Source organism: Protopterus annectens, chromosome 4.part1 (assembly GCF_019279795.1).
Source record: "Protopterus annectens isolate FY-2018-M chromosome 4.part1, PAN1.0, whole genome shotgun sequence".
Classification (NCBI taxonomy): Eukaryota; Metazoa; Chordata; order Ceratodontiformes; family Protopteridae; genus Protopterus; species Protopterus annectens.
In genome coordinates, this window is record NC_056734.1 from 820,506,164 (window position 1) to 820,527,359 (window position 21,196).

General features: G+C 38.3%; 1 protein-coding gene across 1 annotated transcript in view; it reads left to right on the top strand.

Moving 5' to 3' along the window:
• NGEF (neuronal guanine nucleotide exchange factor) overlaps nucleotides 1-21,196 on the top strand; it is a 760,193-nt gene that overhangs the window by 421,833 nt on the left and 317,164 nt on the right. The window contains exon 5 of the mRNA XM_044070587.1: nucleotides 19,422-19,543. Within this exon, the coding sequence (XP_043926522.1) occupies nucleotides 19,422-19,543 (122 nt within the window). The remainder of the gene's footprint in view (nucleotides 1-19,421; nucleotides 19,544-21,196) is intronic.

Consider the following 21,196-nt stretch of genomic DNA (forward strand, 5'->3'; position numbering starts at 1 on the left):
AAGTAATACAAGTAAATAAAGTGAAAAACTAAACAAAACCTGTATTCTCTTAACTGTTTATATAGCATCATTATTCAATAAAGTAATTCAAAGGTTTGGGTTAACACTTGTCATCATGGATTTATGAATCAATACCCTTATTTGCTTATATGAGGGGTTTGTTATTAGCTGTGTAGTAAATAACTGTGAGTTATTAATATCTCTAATAGTATCAGGGATAGAATATGGATGGATGGATGGATGATTGATTTATGAATGATGGATTTATGAATCAATACCCTTATTTGCTTATATGAGGGTTTTGTTATTAGCTGTGTAGTAAATAACTGTGAGTTATTAATATCTCTAATAGTATCAGGGATAGAATATCAGAATAACAGTGACAATAGTAAAGGGTAACCTATGTAACATTGTGCTTGAAGGGTTTCTCAGTGAGAATATATCTTTGAGAGGAAGAAAGTAGCCTTCATGCAGTAATATGAAAGGCAAATTAATCAATAGGAAAATTGCTCTTTCGTTATATGGTAGCCAGTTAGTCTTTGCCAGTATAATTCAATGATGTTGTTTGTTAGGGCTGAAACACATGGATCTTAGGATTTTACTTTTTATTTTTATTTGTTGTTGTTGTTTGTTTTGGAGTTTTTTTTGTTTTTGTTTGTGTTTTTGTATAGAGTAGCATGTTGTGATGAAAGTAAAGTAATGCATAATCTCTCACTAAGCACTAATATTATTCCCTTAGCTTCAATCATTCCCTTATTGTATCATTCACAAAATATTCAACTCCATCTTCTGCTTTGGACTTCTATCCCACTGCCAACCTCTGACCTATAGTCAGGTTCTTGCAGACAATAAAAAAGATAATGAAGACAATATCCAATAAACAGATAATATCTGAAAGAATACGGTATCCTTTCAATTGCCCAACATGGTTTCTGCCCAAATTTCTGTAACAAGAAGTTATATTAAAACTGATCAAATTTTCAGGAACATGGAGAAAGGGAAGCCACCAGAGCTATCTATATTGATCTGAAAAGGGTTTTTGAAACAGAGCCCATGATTTGCTCCTAGATAAATTTGCTAACTTTGGCTTCTCAAAGGAGGCAGTTCAGTGGTTCAAAACCTAACTGGAAAATAGAACCTTCCATAACTCTGATGCATATGATCAATACCTAACAAGCACTACTTATCTAGGGGTATTATTCTTCTCCCTATATATCAACAACCTACACTGGCACCTCCCTTGGACAAAATACATTATGTAAGCAGAATTTATTGTTCTACTTAAAGCAAATAGGTTTCCTGCCCTACTAAATAATGATTTACAGCATAATTTTATAAATATATGGTATGATGTCCCCACTCTGGGCCAGTAATCAAGGAGTCTGAATCCTCACCACTGACACTGGAGATGGGCATTCACTTGGAACAAAAATTGATACACCCAGTATTTTCAGATGCGGCTCTCTGCATTAAGCACAGTTTCCCTTAAGAACACACAGGGAGCACACTCAATTTGAAAGCTGGTTTCTCTTTCTCTCTCTCCAGATCCCCAATAAAACTCCCCACTGGCACAGCTGTAGGGTTGAGTCCTCAGACAAGTGTCCAAGCCAAGTCCTCCAGCACCCCTTCTGTGAAACCAGTGCTTCATGTCCCTGCTCCAAGCAGCTGACACACACACACACACACACACACACGCACACACACGCACACACACACACACACACACACACACACACACACACACACACACACACACACACACACACATCTGGGAAAAGCTGGCACAGATGTACTAGCTATGCTACCTTCTGCACAGACTATAAGGTAGTTACACCTTCACCAGGCATTCCAAAGACAGCTACTCCAAGGCTCTTACAATTATTCCCAATTATACTGAATGGAATTAATATTAACACAAATGGTAGTGTTTGGCCAACATGGTAAGGCTTTCAGCAGTGACCAGATATGTCACCAAATATATATAAGTACTCCCAGAGATTAAAATATTCTCAAAAAGACCAGCCACAATGAAAAGTTTAAATATATTTAATAATAAATAATAAATGAACATGAAAATACTAAATATCCGCAACAGGGCTAGCCACTCGGCAGTGTAAACCTTGGCTCAAGATGATTGCCTCTGTAAAAATGTGAAAAAGGGGATGAGGACAGATGGATGGACGAAAATACTAAATATCTGTTTACAATAAACACCAGAGTTTTAGTTACAGAAAATATTAAAAATAACACGGGTGGACAGGTTCATACAGTTACAGGAAAATGATATTTAACTAATCTCACTATATTTTCCTGACTGAAATAAAAAATTATTATTCCCTAGTTACTTATTAGAGCAAGGCAAGATGAAGTGGGTGACAGATCCTTCTTTGTCAGGTTATAAAAACAGACTGCCCTGAGACTTCAGTCTCACCTAGTATTAAACATTATTTTTGTGATAGATTACAGAAGGACATCACATGCATCTGATCATCTGACTTCTGGTTCCCATGCAACCCCCATTGCTACAAAACTGACAGGATTTAGCACATATGTGTCAACAATACACACACACAGAGCTTGCTAAGATCTGATGCAGCTTCTGGAAGTCATAAAACAATTTCAAACATCTACCCTTCCAGAGTAGCAACTAGTTCACTGCTAAAGACAATACTGAAGGCTTCCTAATGCTTGTTTTCCCAGACATTTTGTCTCTGGCTGCAATCAGAACTGTAAGATGCAATCTTTATGGCATAAATTAAGTAATTTAATGTCATACTCTTTTTCAAAGTTAGCTGGAACTGAGCTTAACCTCTTCTCTTCCTGTCTCCGCTGTTAAAACATATACATTTAATCAGTTATAATAATACATGTCCATTTCTTTTTCTGTCTAGCAGGGCATACTGTTGGTACATTTTTAACACAAGCAGCTTTACAAATACATTTTTCAACATAAGCATATGCACAAATCAGTTTGATATACAAATGACATATAATTCTTTACAAAATTCTAGCTAGCTGTGCTGGGATATGTTACACATCCACTGCCCTACTTCTCCTGGCATAGCTGTCAATATCTCATATCATCACATATGGCTACCCAAAAATAAGCTGTGAATTAATACCAACAAACTATCATCATGCTTTCTATGACATCCAAAAAAAAGCTCAGCGACATGTACATCTTTCACATTGGTGATTCTTAAAACTCTCCTTTAACAATCACATCACAGCAGAAACACCTTGGTATCACACTGGAGCCTAGTACTTCTTTTCACAAACATGCAGAAGCTCAGGTGTTTGAAGTGCTTCAGCAGCTGAAAGCCGGTTACAAATTTCCTGGTTCCTAGCTTTTGATGCTAGACGTACCATTCCCATTAATGTTCTTCTACCAAGACTGGAATATGGTCTTCCCATTATTGCCCTGCTTTTTGCTCAAAATACAGCAGTACTCCAAATAGCTGAAAATAAAAATGCAGGTAAACTTTGACTCCTTGAAGGCTTACTGTTGCTGAGGCGCTAGAGGAATAAATTCTCTTTTCAGTGGCTATTGCTGTGTGGTTCGTTTTTGTGGTGAAGCAATTTCCTGGTTGGTGGTGTTGTTATTTCGATTTAAACATTCACTAATCTAGCACCACTGGGACCTGAGGAGTGCCAGATTAGTGAATATGCTGGATCACAGAAGGATCACCTCTAAACAGTAGCTAAATACCATATCATACTTTTAAAATATCATGTGAATCAGTACAAGTAGAATAATAAAGGGAACAGAAACATTTTATGAAAAAGTAAGTGACATTTAATGAAGTAATGCACTGTACAGGCACAGGTAATATATGTACAGTTGAGTAAATAAAGGGTACTTCTGGGTGAGCAGATGTTGTCAGCTCTGGATTTTGAAGTGTTTCTCCCTATGTTGCTTGTTTTCTAGCAATGTTTTGAATATATCTTGCAAGGTTAGCTGTTTCATATATTTTGGTCTCTCAGATTAGCTCAATCTGCAGTATATAAATACTCATTATTTCTTGGTCAGTAATAAAACTTCGTTGCTCTAATCCTTTCAGTAATTCACTTGTCAAGTCAATTAACCTGTCAATAGAAAGTCTGTTCTACAACTTCCTCATCTTCATCACTGCTTTCTCCTCCACTATCTTCTTTCTCTGGATGTACAACCATCTGCACAATGTGCGTGTCAGTATAATGATGAACAGTGGGCTCATCCTCACTTTCACTTACACAAAGCTTAAACCACTTTATCAGCACTTTATCAAGTTCTGGACTCTTTCCTTCTTTTATTGTTTTTCTTATGCACATCTGTTTCTTTGAGCCACTGTCAGCAAAAAAATGCAGCAGTTTTCTTTCTATTTCTTTATATCATAAACTGTGGAAGAGCCAATGCTGTAACACTCGCACAAGGTCTTCACCGATACACCACTGTCCATATTTTTCAAGATTTCAACCTTATCTTTAATGGATAATGTGTGGTGTTTAAACTTCACAGCATGAGATGCACTTCCTTTATTTACTGAGGCCATAAGGCAGATGTAGTGCAACCAAAAACAGAGTGCATTTAAGTGGGTGGAGTTTTGAAATCAAAACCAGATTATTGAAGGAACCAGATTATAGAGAGATGCATAAGTGAAGGTCTACCTGTAATTAGACAGTGATCAAGAACATCACTGCAATACTCTAAACTCCAACAGATGGCTCCCAGTTACTGCTAGGACCTCCCTCCCTCCTACTTAATGCCTTAATGCAGACTACTGTCCTCCAGTACTAGGAGATTGCAGTTCAGAGACCAGTCTTATTCTTGTCGAGAAACTGAAAGCGTCCTACTACACAGACCACCCTTCTCTTTTGAAAGCTGTGAGATGAGACAGCATTTTCTAAGTTAGTACAATCTATGTGGAAGTATATTTTTTTATTTATTTATTTATTTGCTTATTTATTTGCTTTTGTTTGCTGGGCAACCGCGGTGGTGCAGCTCTAAGCGTTGCCACCTCACAGCAAGGGGTTCTCCAGTTCGATCCTCGGCTAGGGTGCTTCTGTGCGGAGTCTGCATGTCCTCCCTGTGGTCGTGTGGGTTTCCTCCGGGTGCTCCGGTTTCCTCCCACATCCCAAAGACATGCTGTAGGTGGATTGGACACTCTAAATTGGCCCTAGGTGTGTGTGTGTGCGTGCATGTGTGTGCCTTCTGTGGTAGGTTGGGCACCAGGCTGGCAACTCAACACCATAAAACTCCACTGCCAATCATGAGCAAACAGGTGATCCACTGTGGCGACCCCTAACCGGGAAAAAGCCAAAAGAAGAAGAAGATTTGCTTTTGTTTGCTGAGAAGATCTGACTGGGCAACAGTTTGTTCCTTTTCAGTAGAAGCACAGAGAGAAAATCTCCTTGCAAAAGTACAGTAGGAGATTAAATAGTAATAACTGAGTGTAAGAGCATATGACAGATAATATACATGTACATAAAGATATTAAGCAGAACAGTATACACAGATTTTAAGACATTTAGGATACCATATGCATACATACGCTGTACAGTTATAAAGATAAAAATAAAATCACACTTGGTTCTCTGCCTAAGGACAAAGAAAGTGAGTCTTAGATGGTAGTATTTACATGTAGGACTTGGATATATTTATAGAAGGTGCCAGGGACATGCATGCATCTGAAAAGTATCATGAAGAATAAATAAAATGAAAAAATAAATAATAGAGCTAAGAACAAGTAGGTAGGGGATAGGCTATAGGAAAAGAAGAAGATACTAAGTAAAGTTGTGGCAGGTTTAATGGAAAAATACAGGGGCCATATTTTTAGATGGTATTTATCAGCATGGAGTTGAACACAGGCAGGGCTCGGAATCACATATGTATTGTTTCAGCTGATTTTTAATAGAATGGGAGTGATAGATTTGCTTCATAGCTAAAGGACTGGAATTACATAGTTTAGCAACATATGTGGAGTGCAGAGAGTTTCCTGCATAGTTATTTAATTTGGTTATACTGAGGAGCAAGCAGAGGTGGCATTTAGGGAAGGAGAGTTAGATTTTTTTTTTTTTTTTAAGCAATGGACAGTTGTCTGGAAAGGAAAGGCTAGGAAAGGTGATGAGAGAATTTGAGCCTGATGTGTTTTTTAGGGGCAGACAGTGTTGGCTAGTTTTGAATCTGGTTATTTTGTTATAGCACTGTTCTAGATTGCTCTTTTGAGTGATTTGTATATTAATTAGTATTGGAGAGGGATAGAGGAGAGTAGGGAGAAGACAGGTAGTGGCTATGGCATTTTTGGATGAGTCGTTGAGGAATAGTTTAGCCCCATACAAGCTACCTATTTTTTTTTTTTTTTTTTTTTTTGTATTTGTTTTTGTTTTTTTTTTTGTAATTGAATTTTGTATTTACTAATCAAATTTAAGTTGGTCATCAACAAGTAGAGTGATGCATGTGACCTTTTCAATGATGGTTTTGTTGGCTGGGCTTACGTTAAACAAGGTTTTCTGATGTGAGGGCTAGCTGCACAGTAACACAGAGGTTCGATTCTTGGCTGGGGCACCTTCTGAGTGGAGTCTGCATGTCCTCCCTGTGTTTTCTTGGGTTTCATCCCACACTGCAAAGACATGCAGTGGGTGGACTGGACACTCTAAACTGGACATAGTTGTGAGTGTGCATGTGTGGTATGGAAGAACTACAGCGGCAGAGCTAGCCACCCTGGCAGTGTAAACCTTGGCTCTAGATGATTGTCTCTGTTGAAGTGGCAGTCCAGCCCCATGTTTGCAAAAATGGGAAAAAGGGGTTTGTGGATGGATGGTGGATGTATAGAGCTGGTTTGGAGTAAATAATATTAGGTTTGCTTTTTGGGATTTAAGAGTTGAGAGTTTTCTAGTCAGTTTTCTATAGCTAAGAAAAACATATTGAGTATATTGTCAGAGCTCAACTAAATTATTAGATGAGCAGATAAGAATGAACTCATCTGCTTACTGGATAATGGTAGGTTTTATTGAAAAAATGGAGGTCATTAATGAATATGTTATAGAGGACAGGGGCAGGTATTGAGCCTTGTGGGACACCAACCGATGTGGGTAAGAAGGGAGAAAAGGTAGATTTCCATTTCACTGACTGTTCTCTGTTGGATAGGTAAATGTGGAACCATTCGGGGGATGTGTAGCTAGGTCCAGATGTGAAAATTTTATTCAATAGTTTCTGACGAGAAGCTGTATTGAATTCGTTGGAGACAAAACTCACAAGGGCAGTTGTGCTGCAGTGTGAAAGGAAGCCATGTGGAGCTGGAGAAATTATAAGCATTATACCTGAAGAGATTAGGATAAAGGACAAACTGTTTGCTAGTAATCCTTTTTCCATGTTTGAGAATATTTCATTAATATGGGAGCACAATGCAGTTGTAGTACTATATTTCGGTCTCAAGCCATGCTGGTTCTATAGCACATCGTATTTTTGTATGTGCTCTAAAATCTGTTTGTAGATCAGTTTTTCAAAGATTTTATCAACTGTATGGAATTTAACTACAGGTCTATAATTGTTTGTTAATTTAGGTTGTGGGATTTTTGGTAAAGGATGCTGAGCAGAATGCTTAAATTGTTACGGAGCCTTCTTTGAGTGGAGGGAAAGTACATGAGCTATAAGTCTGTAAGTATCACCGCCTAAATTAAAACTTAAGGATGAGTTTGCTGGTCGTATGGCTATTATTTCATTTTTATCAAGAAGCTTTTTTTTTCACTTCCCTTTTATTAGTATCTAAATAAACAGAAGAAAGGACTACAAGCTGCTTAAAGTAAATCATTCTGTGGGGATGGAAAGGTGAAGTTGTTGCAGAGTTTCCCTGTTGGATTGTGGGGGAGTTGTTATATCTTGCTTGATGTTTTGGAACATTTTTGTACTGATTAGATTATGGGGGTTATTTTGGGGAATATTTTAGGTAAGGCAACTTTTTGTTTTCTGAAAGTATTATAAAGTATTTTAATTGTGAGAAACTGAAGACTAAAAATCTTTCTTTATTTATATTGTTAAGTATTATCTGTTTAATTTTAGTAAGCAACTAACAACCACAGAACCTTTTTAAGATTAAGCATGTATCTCAAATGTATCTGACAGGTTTTAAAAACCATAAGATCATTCTAATGGGTATATGTAGGGTCTGGATTGGATGGTCAAGCATTTATAGGCTGCCTCTTTCAATTAGGGACATAGATGCCAGACCAGGGAGGAATTTATAATTCCCCCTTCCACTTGTCCAAGTTACACTTGAATTGGGTTAGAGAAGACCTCTGTTTCACATGAATGTGAATGTTTCAGAGAAAGGGTAGTCTCTGAGACACTTACCTGTCTCTCCATCATATCCTATTTATGTTACAAGCAAGGATTAAATCCATTGATAAGATAATTCTGGTGTTATTTGTTTTGTGGATATGGAGGTCTGTTAGAGTTGGATCCAAGGATGCCTTGATGCCAGGCATAGATCACCCCTTTGCAGTTTGTAGGACATGGAGTACAGGGATAGGACTTTGAGGCAATCAATGTTGGAAATGTTGTTTATAGCCTGTATCTTTTTTTGAAAAGAATGTCTGTGGATATTCCAGTTGTTGCATGTACCTGGTCAGGTACCTACTGAATAGGGCATTGTCCTCAATGATTGGTCTGATGAGGACTGAATATAATATAATGGAGCAATGACTTCCTTGGACCGAGATGCCATTCCCTTGTTTATAAGTTGTGCAAGCTAAAATTATTTCCTTATTAACACAGATACATGATGGTCAAAGGTCAAATTACTGTCTGCATGAGTCCCCAAATCTCTCACTACTGGGTCTACTCTTAGGGGTGTGTTGTCAATAATGTAGTTTCCAGGTGTAGCTGTTTTCCCAAAGGGTAGCTGCATGCATTTCTTGACACTGAGTTTTAGACCATGGCTCTGGTATCAGCTATTTGTCTGACTCAGCTTTTATTAGAGGATATTCTATAACTTCATATATTTGCAATCATCTGCAAACTTGGTCAGTCAGAGGCCTTTAATGTTGGCCTTAACTTTAGAAAAGTAGATCCCAAAAAGAAGAATGACCCAGCACAGGGTCCTGAGGTACTCCATTAATGACCAGCCTCTTTGTAGAGGTGGAGTCCCCAATCCAAACTTCTTAGGTCCAATCTGAGAGCTACTTGGCTATCCAGCAGGTGACACAGGAGTTTATTACAATTCCACGAGTGTGTCTAGAGCGTCCAAGTGGGGAATTGTATCAGATGCCTTAGTCAGGTCGAGGTAGACAGTATGCACCATTTTGCTCTCATTCATTGCTTCAGTGACTTTCTCAAAGACATCCATTAGGTTGAATATGCATGATCTCCCTTTGATGAAACCTGCATCCAGTGCCTGAATATTTCCTAAGCTATTGTTAATCGTTTCCATGATAATTCTTTCCAGGCTTTGTATATGAGACTAGTCAGACTTATGGATCTGTAATTACTGGGGTCAGTAGATGGTCCATCCTTGTGTAGAGGGATGACCATTGTAGTGTTCCATTTTCATGACACAAAGCTTGTCTGGAGGTTACAGTTAAAAACTGACACTAGTGGTCCTAATAGGTCTTTTTTTTCTATTTAGGAGGCATTCTGGGATATTATCAGGAACTATCGATGCAATATTCTTGGTTTTGCACAGAACATCAAGGACCTGTTACCTAGTGATGGTTGGGAGTTATGTTTGATGGCATTTTCTGAGGGTCTTTATTATGTTATCGAAAACTGAAGTCAGTAAACACCTGTTTACTGACCAATAAACAGCAAGCTGTCATTTCCGCAAAGGCCACTACAGCAAATTTTTTTCCTAGGGGAAAAAAAATCACTTGGCCATCATCGTGAATTTGCCCTTTTCCCCACTGTAATGCAATCTCAGAGTTGGTATATTTAGTTTGACAGGTTTTGAACTGTCTCATTTCTAGTTGGCCAAGTGATTTTCTCCCTAGGAAAAAATTCACTGTAGTGGCCATTTGCAGAAATGACAGTTAAATTGAGGTCATGTATAATTCCCAGTTTACAATGGCATAGGTAAAGTCACCCATGAATATGTAATTGGGTTGAATAGTGAGTACCTCCAGTATGTTTAAGAATACATTATGAGTTTCCTATGTCATGAAAGGGGAACTATGGCTTGCAAGGATATGGTATGGGACTTTGCCTATGGTAATTTGGGCATGGAGAAGCTCATGTGTATCATTCTGTTTGACCAGCCTTGAGGTATTTTCCTTTTTGATGTAAATTGAAACACCTCCACCTTTAATCCCTGCCTGTACAGTAGCTTGTGTAAACGTCCAGAAGACATTGGAGCTCTGCACTGCCAGGATTCTTTCCTTAGGTTGAAATCATATTTTAGTAACTGCACAAATGCCTACATTCTCCAGGGTGAGGAGAGCTTGTAGGGAGTAAAGTTTCTTGTTTAGCTATATCTGGGCATAAGCCAACTCTAAATAGGTTGTATGGTTGTTCAGGAGTTTAAGGCAGCCCTACATATGCTTTCCATCTTTGTTTTTGCATCTTTATTTGAACCATATGTAACTTATAGTGAGACATAAACGGTCACTTTGAGGAAAACTGCAGATACAGGCACCTGCAGTATCCCATATGGAACATACTGTCCTATGACTGCAGTCAACTGACTTGTAGTGTGCTGTATTCCCAGCATATCAGTCAGAGTCATGTATTTTTCAGGATATTTTGCAAATCATGTACAGGTACATTGTCACTAGCAGATGTATTTGTATTTCTTAGTTCCTGCTATAGGTGCTAAGTACTGTTGAGTACACCTGTACATGGTCTCTGTCACAATGGTCTGCTGTCCCCCAACTTAACTATGATTCTCTATAGGAATGCTTGTAGCACACATCAGAGTACATGGACAACTGTAGTTCCTTGCATGCATTCAGTACATGATGATCTGTTTCCATCCCATAATAACATACCCACCAGCAACCACATTACAGCTTTGCAGGGCATTGACTGACTTTGGGCCAGCAGCAGACTGCCACACTCATGTGGGTGGATTAGTTTTTTCTAAATACATTATTACAGTTACTCATGCAAGCCGCGGTGATACAGCGATAGCATTGTTGCCTCACAGCAAGAGGTTCTCCTGTTCGATTCACAGCTGGAGGGCCTTCTGTGTGGTGTCTGCATGTCCTCCCCACGGTTAAGTGGCCTCCGAAAGACATGCGTGAATGGGCGTGCCTTCGCTGAAGGTTGGGCGTAGGGCTGGCAACTCGGCACCATAAAAAATCTACTACCAATCATTAGCGGACCGGAGTTCCACTGTGGCGACCCGTAACCGGGAAAAGCCGAAAAGACAAACAACAACATTACAGTTTCTCATGCATCATCCTTTTCATTAATGGCATCTTAATCCTCCTGATGTGTTTCCTGCATGAAATGATAGCAAACTTCAGCAATTCAACCTGTGATGATGTGCAATGGTATAGACTTTTTGTAAGGAGAGAATGCTAAACTGTGGGATAATATTGAATTTCTATCTGTGTGTAAAAGCTTGTGTTTGTTTGCACAGTGCTGGGAAATATATTAAGATGGTAACCAGCAAAGTGATTACTGGAGAGTGCTGAAATCACAGAAGTGGCCATCTGTTATTCTGGCACTGCATGTTTCAACACACTTCTTTACTTCACATTTCCATTCTTTGGATATTTTGATGTGGGGTTTGCTCTAAGTTTGGAATATAACTCTTGACAGTTTCAACTTCTTCAGAATATCACTTCTACACCATGTGATACTTAACAATAACTGCATAGAGGCAGCAGTACCCACCAGGAAGAAGTACAGAACTAACTAAAAAAAAAAAAAAAGCCACCCTGGTGGAATCACAAAGTCAGTAGGCTGTATAACAGAAGGAAGAAAATCATGGCAAAAATTAAGAGGTGTAGCACCCAGAAGGATAAAAGCGCTCTCAAAAAACTAAACAAACAACTCAGAGGACAAATAAAGTCTACCAAAGCCAAATTTGAGAACAACCACAAGGCATTCTTTAGCTATGTCCACAGCCTCAAAGGTAATACACAAGTGTGTGTATAGTACATTGTTAATGGAGCCATGTATAATGAGCCAGAAAATATAGCAAACTTACTGGCCATCAAATTCATTTCCAGCTTTACCCCTCTCTACCCCTCAACCTTCCCTCAGGAAATACCATCAAATATCACTCTTCCTGCTATTACTAGGGAACAGATCCTTAATGGTCCCGCTAAGGCCAAGAACACAGCAACAAAGGGCCCAGATATTATCCCAAATTGCATTCTAAATAACATTAAACATGACCTCAAACCCTTCAGTTAAATAGCAGTTCCAGACAGCCTGATAGGTCATGTGGAATTGCTATTTAACTGCAGCATCCAAACAGGCCTCATGCCTCATGAATGGAGAACAGCAGCAGTCATCTCCCTGCACAAATGTGGTCTAACTACAGAGCCATAAGTCTCACTAGTCTAATATGCAAAGCCATGGAAAGAATTATCATGGAAATGATCAATAATGACATAAGAAATCTCCAGACACTGGACCCAGCCCAATTTGATTTCTGCAAGGTTAGGTCATGTCTACTCAAACTGCTGGACTTCTTTGAGAAGGTCACCAAAGCAATGGATGAGGGCAAAATGGTTCACACTGCCTACCTTGACCTGGCCAAGGCATTTGACACAATATCCCACTCTGGTATTGTTGGCAAACTCATGAGATTAGGTATAAAGCCTTATGTCACCCAATGGATAGTTAGCTGGCTCACAGACAGGATCCAGGAAGTTAGAGTTGGGGAGTCCACCTCTACAAAGAGGCCAGTCACAAGTAGAGTCCCTCCGGTATCAGTCCTGGGACTACTCCTTTTTAGCATTTACTTCTGTCAAGTCAAGGCCAATGTCAATGGCTTCCGGCTGTCTAAATTTAAAGATGATTGCAAATTAGGAGCAGTCATAGAATCTCCCACTGACAGAAACATTCTCCAGCAAAGGCTGACACAGACAAATAACTGGTGTCAAAGCTCTAGAGTTCTTCATGAAAATTCTTTAGTTTATTACATCTCCAGAATATATCTTGCTAGTCTGCTCTTTATTCATATTTTATCAAAAAGTGTATAATTCAACTGTGGTGGTGGTGTTGCGGTAGCGTTGTCACCTCACAGTAAGACATTGTCCTGTTCGATTCTCAGCTAGAGCGTCTTCTGTGTGGAGACATGCGTGAATGGGCGTACCTTCATTGAAGGTTGTGCATCAGGGCTGGCAACTCGGCACATAAAAATCTACTGCCAATCATTAGCGGACCGGAGTTCCGCTGTGGCGACCCCTAACCGGGAAAAGCCGAAAGACACAACAAAAATCAAAAAGTGTATAATTCCAAGAAATGTATCACTGTGTGAAGTTCCTAACTGTTTAAATGAGCCATAAAATGCCAAATTACACTTTGATAAAAACTGAACAGCAGTAATTTGTCATTCAAAATATCACATTTTTCTTGACTGATTAATTTCTTTTAGAGCTTGTCAACAGTTTCTTCATTTTAGTGCTTCTTATAAAGTTCACAATAATTTAGTTTAACCACCACATGGCCTTTTCACTTGTTACACACTGCCACTCTGGCATTGACAATGGGCTAGCTCTTAGCCCATTACTAGCCAAGGTAATTTGTACATTATTTCCAAATGGACAACAATAAAAAATAAAATACTGTCATTGGACACAGAGTCATTTACCTACAAATGAGAAGTGATTTCTTCTGTAGAGAACTTTTGTGAAATGTGTTGCATTTTATTCCAAGGAACATTTTAAAACTACAATTTTAGATGGCCATTTTTTTCATTAAGTAGTTTCTAATATTGTGGCTAATTCTGCCTCACCAGCCAACTGATGAAAACCAGTATTTATTTAGTAGTGATATAATGTAATAGTACCAGAATTTGTGCCAGAACTGACTTTCAAAAAAACACTCAGAGGTTATCAGCTGTAAGAAGGTAAATGCAAGTGCTATGGAGACATGGGCTAACACAATGCTAGACTAGTACTTAGGTTTCACTGTACAAATGGTTCCTTTACAAAATTTGAAGGTTTAGTCTGTTTTGATACTTAAAGTCTGTCTCTTGGAAAACTTTGTTCTGATGGCCATCGCCTCAACAAAGTAGATTTTGAATCCTGAGTCCCTTATTCAAAGAAAAACATACTTGGTTGTTTAAAAAAGAGGTTTCTCTTCATATTAAACTTTATTTTCTTTCTGAAGTGGTTTTGGAACTGTCCCTTAATCAGATGTCATTGTTTTCTTTCTGGTAGCAGCATCGAGTAGAGTAGAGATCCCATCCTAAAAAGAGAATACTTGCTCAGGAAAAAAAATCAATGTTTGTCTCCTTTTGGCCTGGCAGTGGCTAAGGAGATACATTCCATATGGACTGACATCTGTATTGTGGTCACTGACTGGACAACTACCTATTAGCCAGTGAAGTGAAAGGGCACTCAGCCAGTGACATTGCTACTTCTAGAGACTCCTTTAGGAATGCTTCTGTTGTAAAAATATTTGGCACAGCCAATTGTTTGCCACTGCATGTTTTCATCAAAACCAACAGTTTGGTACTCTACTCGGGGAGTAAAAGCTTCTTTTACCACTTCTGTGATGCAAGATTCAGCCTCCTAGCCCTTGTTACTTTAGCTTCTGTTGCTCCTGCATTTCTTGGGTATATTGTAGTGCTTTGAATACTTCCCAATTGTTCCCTTCTGCAGTGATCCCTTAAAATCTAATATAGCAGACATGTAAATAGTCTCATTATCATTTGATCTTCAGGAAGGCTGGGTTTGGTGGCTACTTTTTCTGCACCACCATTTGCCAGCTGTTGGAGGGTCTCTCCACTTATCCACTCACTGTGGTTGTTGTGTGATCATTCTTATAATTTTCTGAATTTTTTAGATTGATCTTTCAAGATCAGTCTGCTCATGGTACCAAGTGACATAACTGTGAGATGGGGTAGGGCATACTTTACGAACAAAGTACCGTGACTGACATCATGATGACATCATGGTGCATTCCAGCAGTGAGCACAGACACTCTGAACACAGAAACTAGAGGTGTCAAAAGAACTGTGTCAACAGAGACCTTTCATGAAGAAGATTCTTGCTAGCTGTTAATGTGCTTCAAAGTGCCCCCTTGAAGATGATCTGATATAGCGGGTATGCACATTTCTGTAATGTGCTTTTAAAGTGAGCTTTGAAAATGTGTGGATCAGGCTGAACCAAGTGTAGTCCCAATTTTAATAACAGTAATTTCCACTTTTTCCTTTTCTGATTACAGTACTGGTAGGAAAAGCATTTTGCTTACATTGCCTCCAAATCCTGAATGGCAGCAGACAAATGTAGATAGTAATAAGATGCCTACTTTATTAATAAATAGCCATCATTTCACAGAAACTCCTTATTAATGCAGATGAAACTCAACTACACAATATTTAAGTGATTTAATACATGCTCTGGACAGCGGAGGAAATTATATCTTTATTTAGTATAAAAATAATTGTTTACTTAGGAGATCTGCTAAATATCATACTGATATACTCAGTTATAATCCTGTTAGAGTGACGACTGGGCTCAGAGTTAATGTGTTACTGCAAACTGAAACCCAGGCTCAAACTCTCACATGATCTTTCTTCTTGTAATTCAGCAGCAAATATTTGTATTTTGCAAAAATTTACACAATAAAAATCTTGCTTAGTGTGAGCTTTATTTTAATTGTCAACAGATATGACTTGCACAGTAACTTGTTAAAAATGGTGATTGAAAGGGCAGAAAAAAATCTGTACAAATATTAATAATAAGTCAGTATGTGCTGTGGTTATATTGTAGCGCAGGGGCACAGAATACAGCACAGCACACTGGCAATGAGTGCCATACAGGAGCAAAGAGTCCAGCAGAGTATAATAGGATGAATGTAGTAAAATGTAGCATCTCAGAAAAACTCCTCCACCACCCAAACTATAAGCATCTCTATCTGCTGTTTCATTATTCCCTTCCCCAGAAATAAAGCTAGTTAGTTACCTGTCCAAAAACGTGCCAGGCTGCTTCTTGGGTCCAATTCTACAAGTTTCTCAAAGGACACTCCTGTCCTTCCCTTGAGTCCAACCTATTCAGATGACCTCCCCAGTTACAATCTAAGAAGACTTAACCACTCTGGTCCAGTTTTCCAATGCACCAGAACTACACTTTATCACACTAACCATGTCTTCTCCATCCTAGGGCCCAAACTCTGGGAATCCCTCCCTACTAATTTTAAAGACCTCATCTCATACCCTTCATTTCATGCTCAGCTTAAAGATCTTCACAAGTCCAAGTCCATTTGTAAATGCTTTCCCTCTGGACACATCCCCTAATGTCCGACTCTCCCTTTCACCAGTCAGGCACCTTTGTCTTCCTTTCGTTATTTCCCTACACTAATACGTGACATCTCTTCCACAGTGTATATATTGTATGTAGTTAATTTTGGTGTGCCTTTACCTTACTTTTACTATTTCTTCCACTTTGTGCTCTCTCCCTTCACTATTTCATTCACTTCTTCTTCTTCTTCTTCCCTCCTCTAACCATCCCTTCCTGTTATCCCTATACTATCTACGTTATTATTATTTCTGTTACTGATTATTTGCTGTCTTCATAGCAGTGATCTACTCCGGTTACCAAATTAAATGAATAAATAAATACAAGAGTACAGTGGGCAGCAGAGTGCACTGGCAGTGAATAAGTACAGGAGTGCAAACTATACCAAAATGCAGAGGAATTAATGTAGTACAGCAGAACAGAGTATAAGACAGTGCACAGGTAGTGAATTGTTTACAAGAACTGAGACAAATGTAGTACAGGAGTACGAGTGTGTAACAGGGTGCATTGGCAGTGAATGCAATACAGGAGTACAGAGTACATGAGAATACGTTGAAACAAATATAGTAGAGGAGTACAGAGTACAACAGAGTGTACTGGCATTGAATGTAGCATAGGAACAGAGAGTGCACCACATGGAATGTAATGTATAACCATAGTGTGCAGCGGACTATGCTGTCACTAAGTACAGAGTAGTGGCATGGGGTATAGCTGAGTGAAGTTGCAGTGAATTTAGTAGAAGAGCACACTATATGGTATACAGCATGGCAACACAGAGTGCCAATGAGTGAAGTGTAGAGGCACTGTAGCAGATATTACAGCAGCATTGCATACATTGCAGTGGGTACCATACAGTACCACTGAATTTAGAGCAGTGACATGGACTACATTGGAGGGCAGTGGCTCTGAATACAGTGTACTGGCATTATGCAGTCAAAATGAATACTGCTCATGAGCACAGAGTATGAATGCAATGCCATAATGCAATTCGTCAGCACAGAGTATAGCAAAGTGCAGTAACACTGAATATAGTGCATCAGTACAGAGTGCAGCAGACTGCAGAGGGTAACTACCTTGAAAACAAAAACAGAAGACTGAAATATAATTTGTAAACTCATTGTGATTGTTTAGTTACTAGCTTGCAAATGGCCTAGCTGTTAAACTTGTACTATTTTTAAGGTAGATTTACACATTGGATTGAAAACATCTTTATAAGTCTGTATATGTTGAATGAAGCTTTTGCATTTTTCTTAAACTGCTCAGTACCTCTCAGGTAAAAAAATACCTTAGCTATTTGTCATCTCATAAAATTTGCTAGCATCTATAATATCTGTCAAACATATGCAGAACCCTGAAAGTACCAGTTACACCAGAAAAAAAAATAAATAAATAATATTTGTTTGTCATCTTTCACAAGAAAAAATATAAGTAAAACGTAAATCCTATCAGTGTTTCTGTTGTATCTGTACCTTTACCATCTCAGTAACATGGGAAGCGTAACCTTGTTATGAAACATAATGTTAAGATTATCAGATAATAATACTACACAATCTTTCAATTGAACACATCTTCAGATTTATGGATATTATTTTTCATGAATCTAGGGTGAAAGCTGAACCTCCCAGCAATGTATTCTTATAAAAAGTTGGGGGGGGGGGTCAAAATCATGATTCGTACCCTTTTTGCCATGGTGCTATATTTACTGACATTAAATATGAGGTCATCATCAGTACTGCAATAGGTGCACTATTTTTTGAAGACCATCTTGGAAATTTTTGGCATAAGTGATTGAAATAATCATGTCACTCAATTCACAAACATCAGCATATATGGTTATCTAGAGCCCATGTCCCACTTTTATTTCAGACAAAAATTATCCAAAAAGAAGTGGCCCAGTACAGAACTCTGCAGGTACTGCTGTTAACCCCTATTGGGGCAGGAAGTTACCCAGCCCTACACTAACTTGTTTCCTGTTGCTTAACCAGTGTTCAATATTCTACCCATTGATTTATACTAAATGACATTTAATGCATTTGAATTTGTAATTTACTCCCTTTTGTGGTGCGACGGTTCTCCACATGGAGAATATACATGGGGGTGGGGAGCTTGGCCCTGCTTAAACTTAATCATCTGCTTTTTCTCTGGTGCAGTTTCAATTTGAATAAAACGTATTTGCAGAAAAGGTTTTGCAGGGACATAAGTTGTCTTTATTTCAGTCATATAACTGTGTCAAATTCCACATCATAAAAAAGAGATGTGTTAACACTTTACAGAGTAACAGCACAAGAGAAGCATGCACCAGGGAGCAAAACATAGCAAAAGCCGATAATACAGAGTAAGAAGACAGCAGACTATAGTACAACAAAATAGTGTAGTAGCATTCCCAAGTACTGCACTCAGAGTAAAATAAACTGAAACTGAGTGAAGCCAGTTAGAGCGGAACAGCTTGAAGAATGCACTAGGGCAGAACACAGTTGTGTGCATTACAGTAAACAAATGATCTGATTAGAGTACTGCATATGAACAAGAAAAGGCTAGTAAACTGATTATGAGGAAATGTACAGGTAAAAGCATAGCTGCATAGTGAAGAAAAAAGGAACATGACAGAAGAGAGTACAGCAGACAGCTGAAGAGTAGTATACTGTAGAGGGCAATCCAGCAGGATAGACAAAAATATGAAGTCCTATCAGAACATAGCATACTATATTCATACAGTAACGCATTCCGGAATAAAACCAGATAAAGCAATATATATTTATGTATGCATTTGTCAATAAGGATGGAGCACTGAACCCCATGGACACTTTTCAACCTCAGTCAATGAGAGGAGATGTAAAAAAAATGATATATGATGAGAAAGAATATACAAACAGTAATAATAATAATAATAATAAAAAGAAATAAGCAAAGACACATTACATAGCACAGGACATTAACAATCCAATACAGTAAAGAAGGTAAGTGAATATACATATTGTTTTACAACTTATTTATAACAGTGTAAAATACTGAACCTGTCATTTTTTTAGAGCATCCTGCAACACAGACTTGTCACAGACCGTCCATAAACTATCACCTGTTGGCCACGTGGAACCTCTTCCTGTTATCCATCCAGCAGATGGTGATGCATTGAAAGCACTGCTTGACAAAGGTACAGTACTGTACAGCAAACATAATTTCTATTTGTAGTAAATGAATTCATGCATGAACATACTGCTGCATCCCTATGTAGCCTGTCGATATTTTTACTTTATGTACCTGCCTGTCTTATCATTGCTTCACTGGCCTAGATCTGTCCTTCTGACTCATGAAATGTTACCTGTGTTATACCTAACCCATATTTGAAATTGCTAACTCCAAATCTTTATCCAGTTATCATTCCACTTCTATCCTTCCCTGAAAAAGCAGTTTATCTTCAAGCTATGCACCATCTTTCCCTCACACTCTCTAATGACTGTGTTGACCAGTATCAGAACAGATTTCCATGAGTCATTGACCCTTCTCTGGTCCCCACACTAATGACAGTGACCTATATAAAGGTCTATATAAAGCCATTGTCTGCTTCTGAAATAAATAAATAAAACACATCCATTGTTTGGGTTCTCACAGTCGTTTTGGTACCTGTTACCTTTACCTGTTGTATTGTCACCAATCTTTCAGCCTTAGCTCTTCCATGTCTGGCATAGCAGTACTTTTCACCCACTGATCTCTTCTCTCTTTAATAATAACCTTTATCTTCTTTCACGTTTACTTTCATGACAACTATCCCCTCCAGTATGCTGCAACTTGGTCTTTTACTCCTCTGGCAGGACAGCTGCTGACAATATCTCTCTAGACAGACAGTATGGTTGACTGATGACTACACATCCCTAGTCAACTAATCCACAGCTCAAACAAAATCTATGCCATGTGAGGGCTTTTTGTTGAAATGATGGCATTTGAAATGCTGAGTGCCAACACACAAAAAAAGAGAGGAAATACAGGAAAAGAGCAAATCTTGAATATGGATTTTTTCCTTTAAACTTTGCTTGTTTAAACCATGGTGAACCTCTGACAAGGGAGAAAATGGTCATCTCTTCTTTTAACTTAATAAACCATGGTTTAAACAAGCATTACCAGTTTGATTCATGCTTTCTCGTTTTTTAATAAGAATGCAAAGTGGTCTTTGACATAAACATTTACATAAGAATTTATGAAGACAGTCAGTTTTAGTAATTCATATGCCAATATCGTTCCTGTAGAACTAGTTTTCCCTTTTTTTGCTTTGCTCTTACTTAAAGAAAGTATGCAGATGGAATACAAACAAAATACCAACTTTGGAAGACTTCTACAGCCTACTGAAGACCACAGCATTATTGGAAATTAAAACTAAAGAACTAAGAATGTATCCAAAGCCATTTATCAACAATCCTTGGGGGAAAATCTTATCGTTGATTGACACTACACAATAATTGATCAGACACTCTGATAATGGATGGGACCTACTTATAAAGTAACTATATACATTAAGATCTGTTATAGTGTCAGGCTAATGTAAATAGTATACATAGTTATTTAAGATGTTATGTATAAATACTATGGAATTCATTCAAATGTATTTGAAAAATAAAAAAAATTTTGAGAAAAAAAAAAGTATGCACTACCTTTGGGGCTGAAAAACTCATCTCCTCAGTACTAGGTTAAAACATATGTGTGTGTGTGTGTGTGTGTGTGTGTGTGTGTGTGTGTGTGTGTGTGTGTGTGTGTGTGTGTGTGTGTGTGTGTGTGTAGCTATTCATCTATCTATAGATATATGTTTATATAT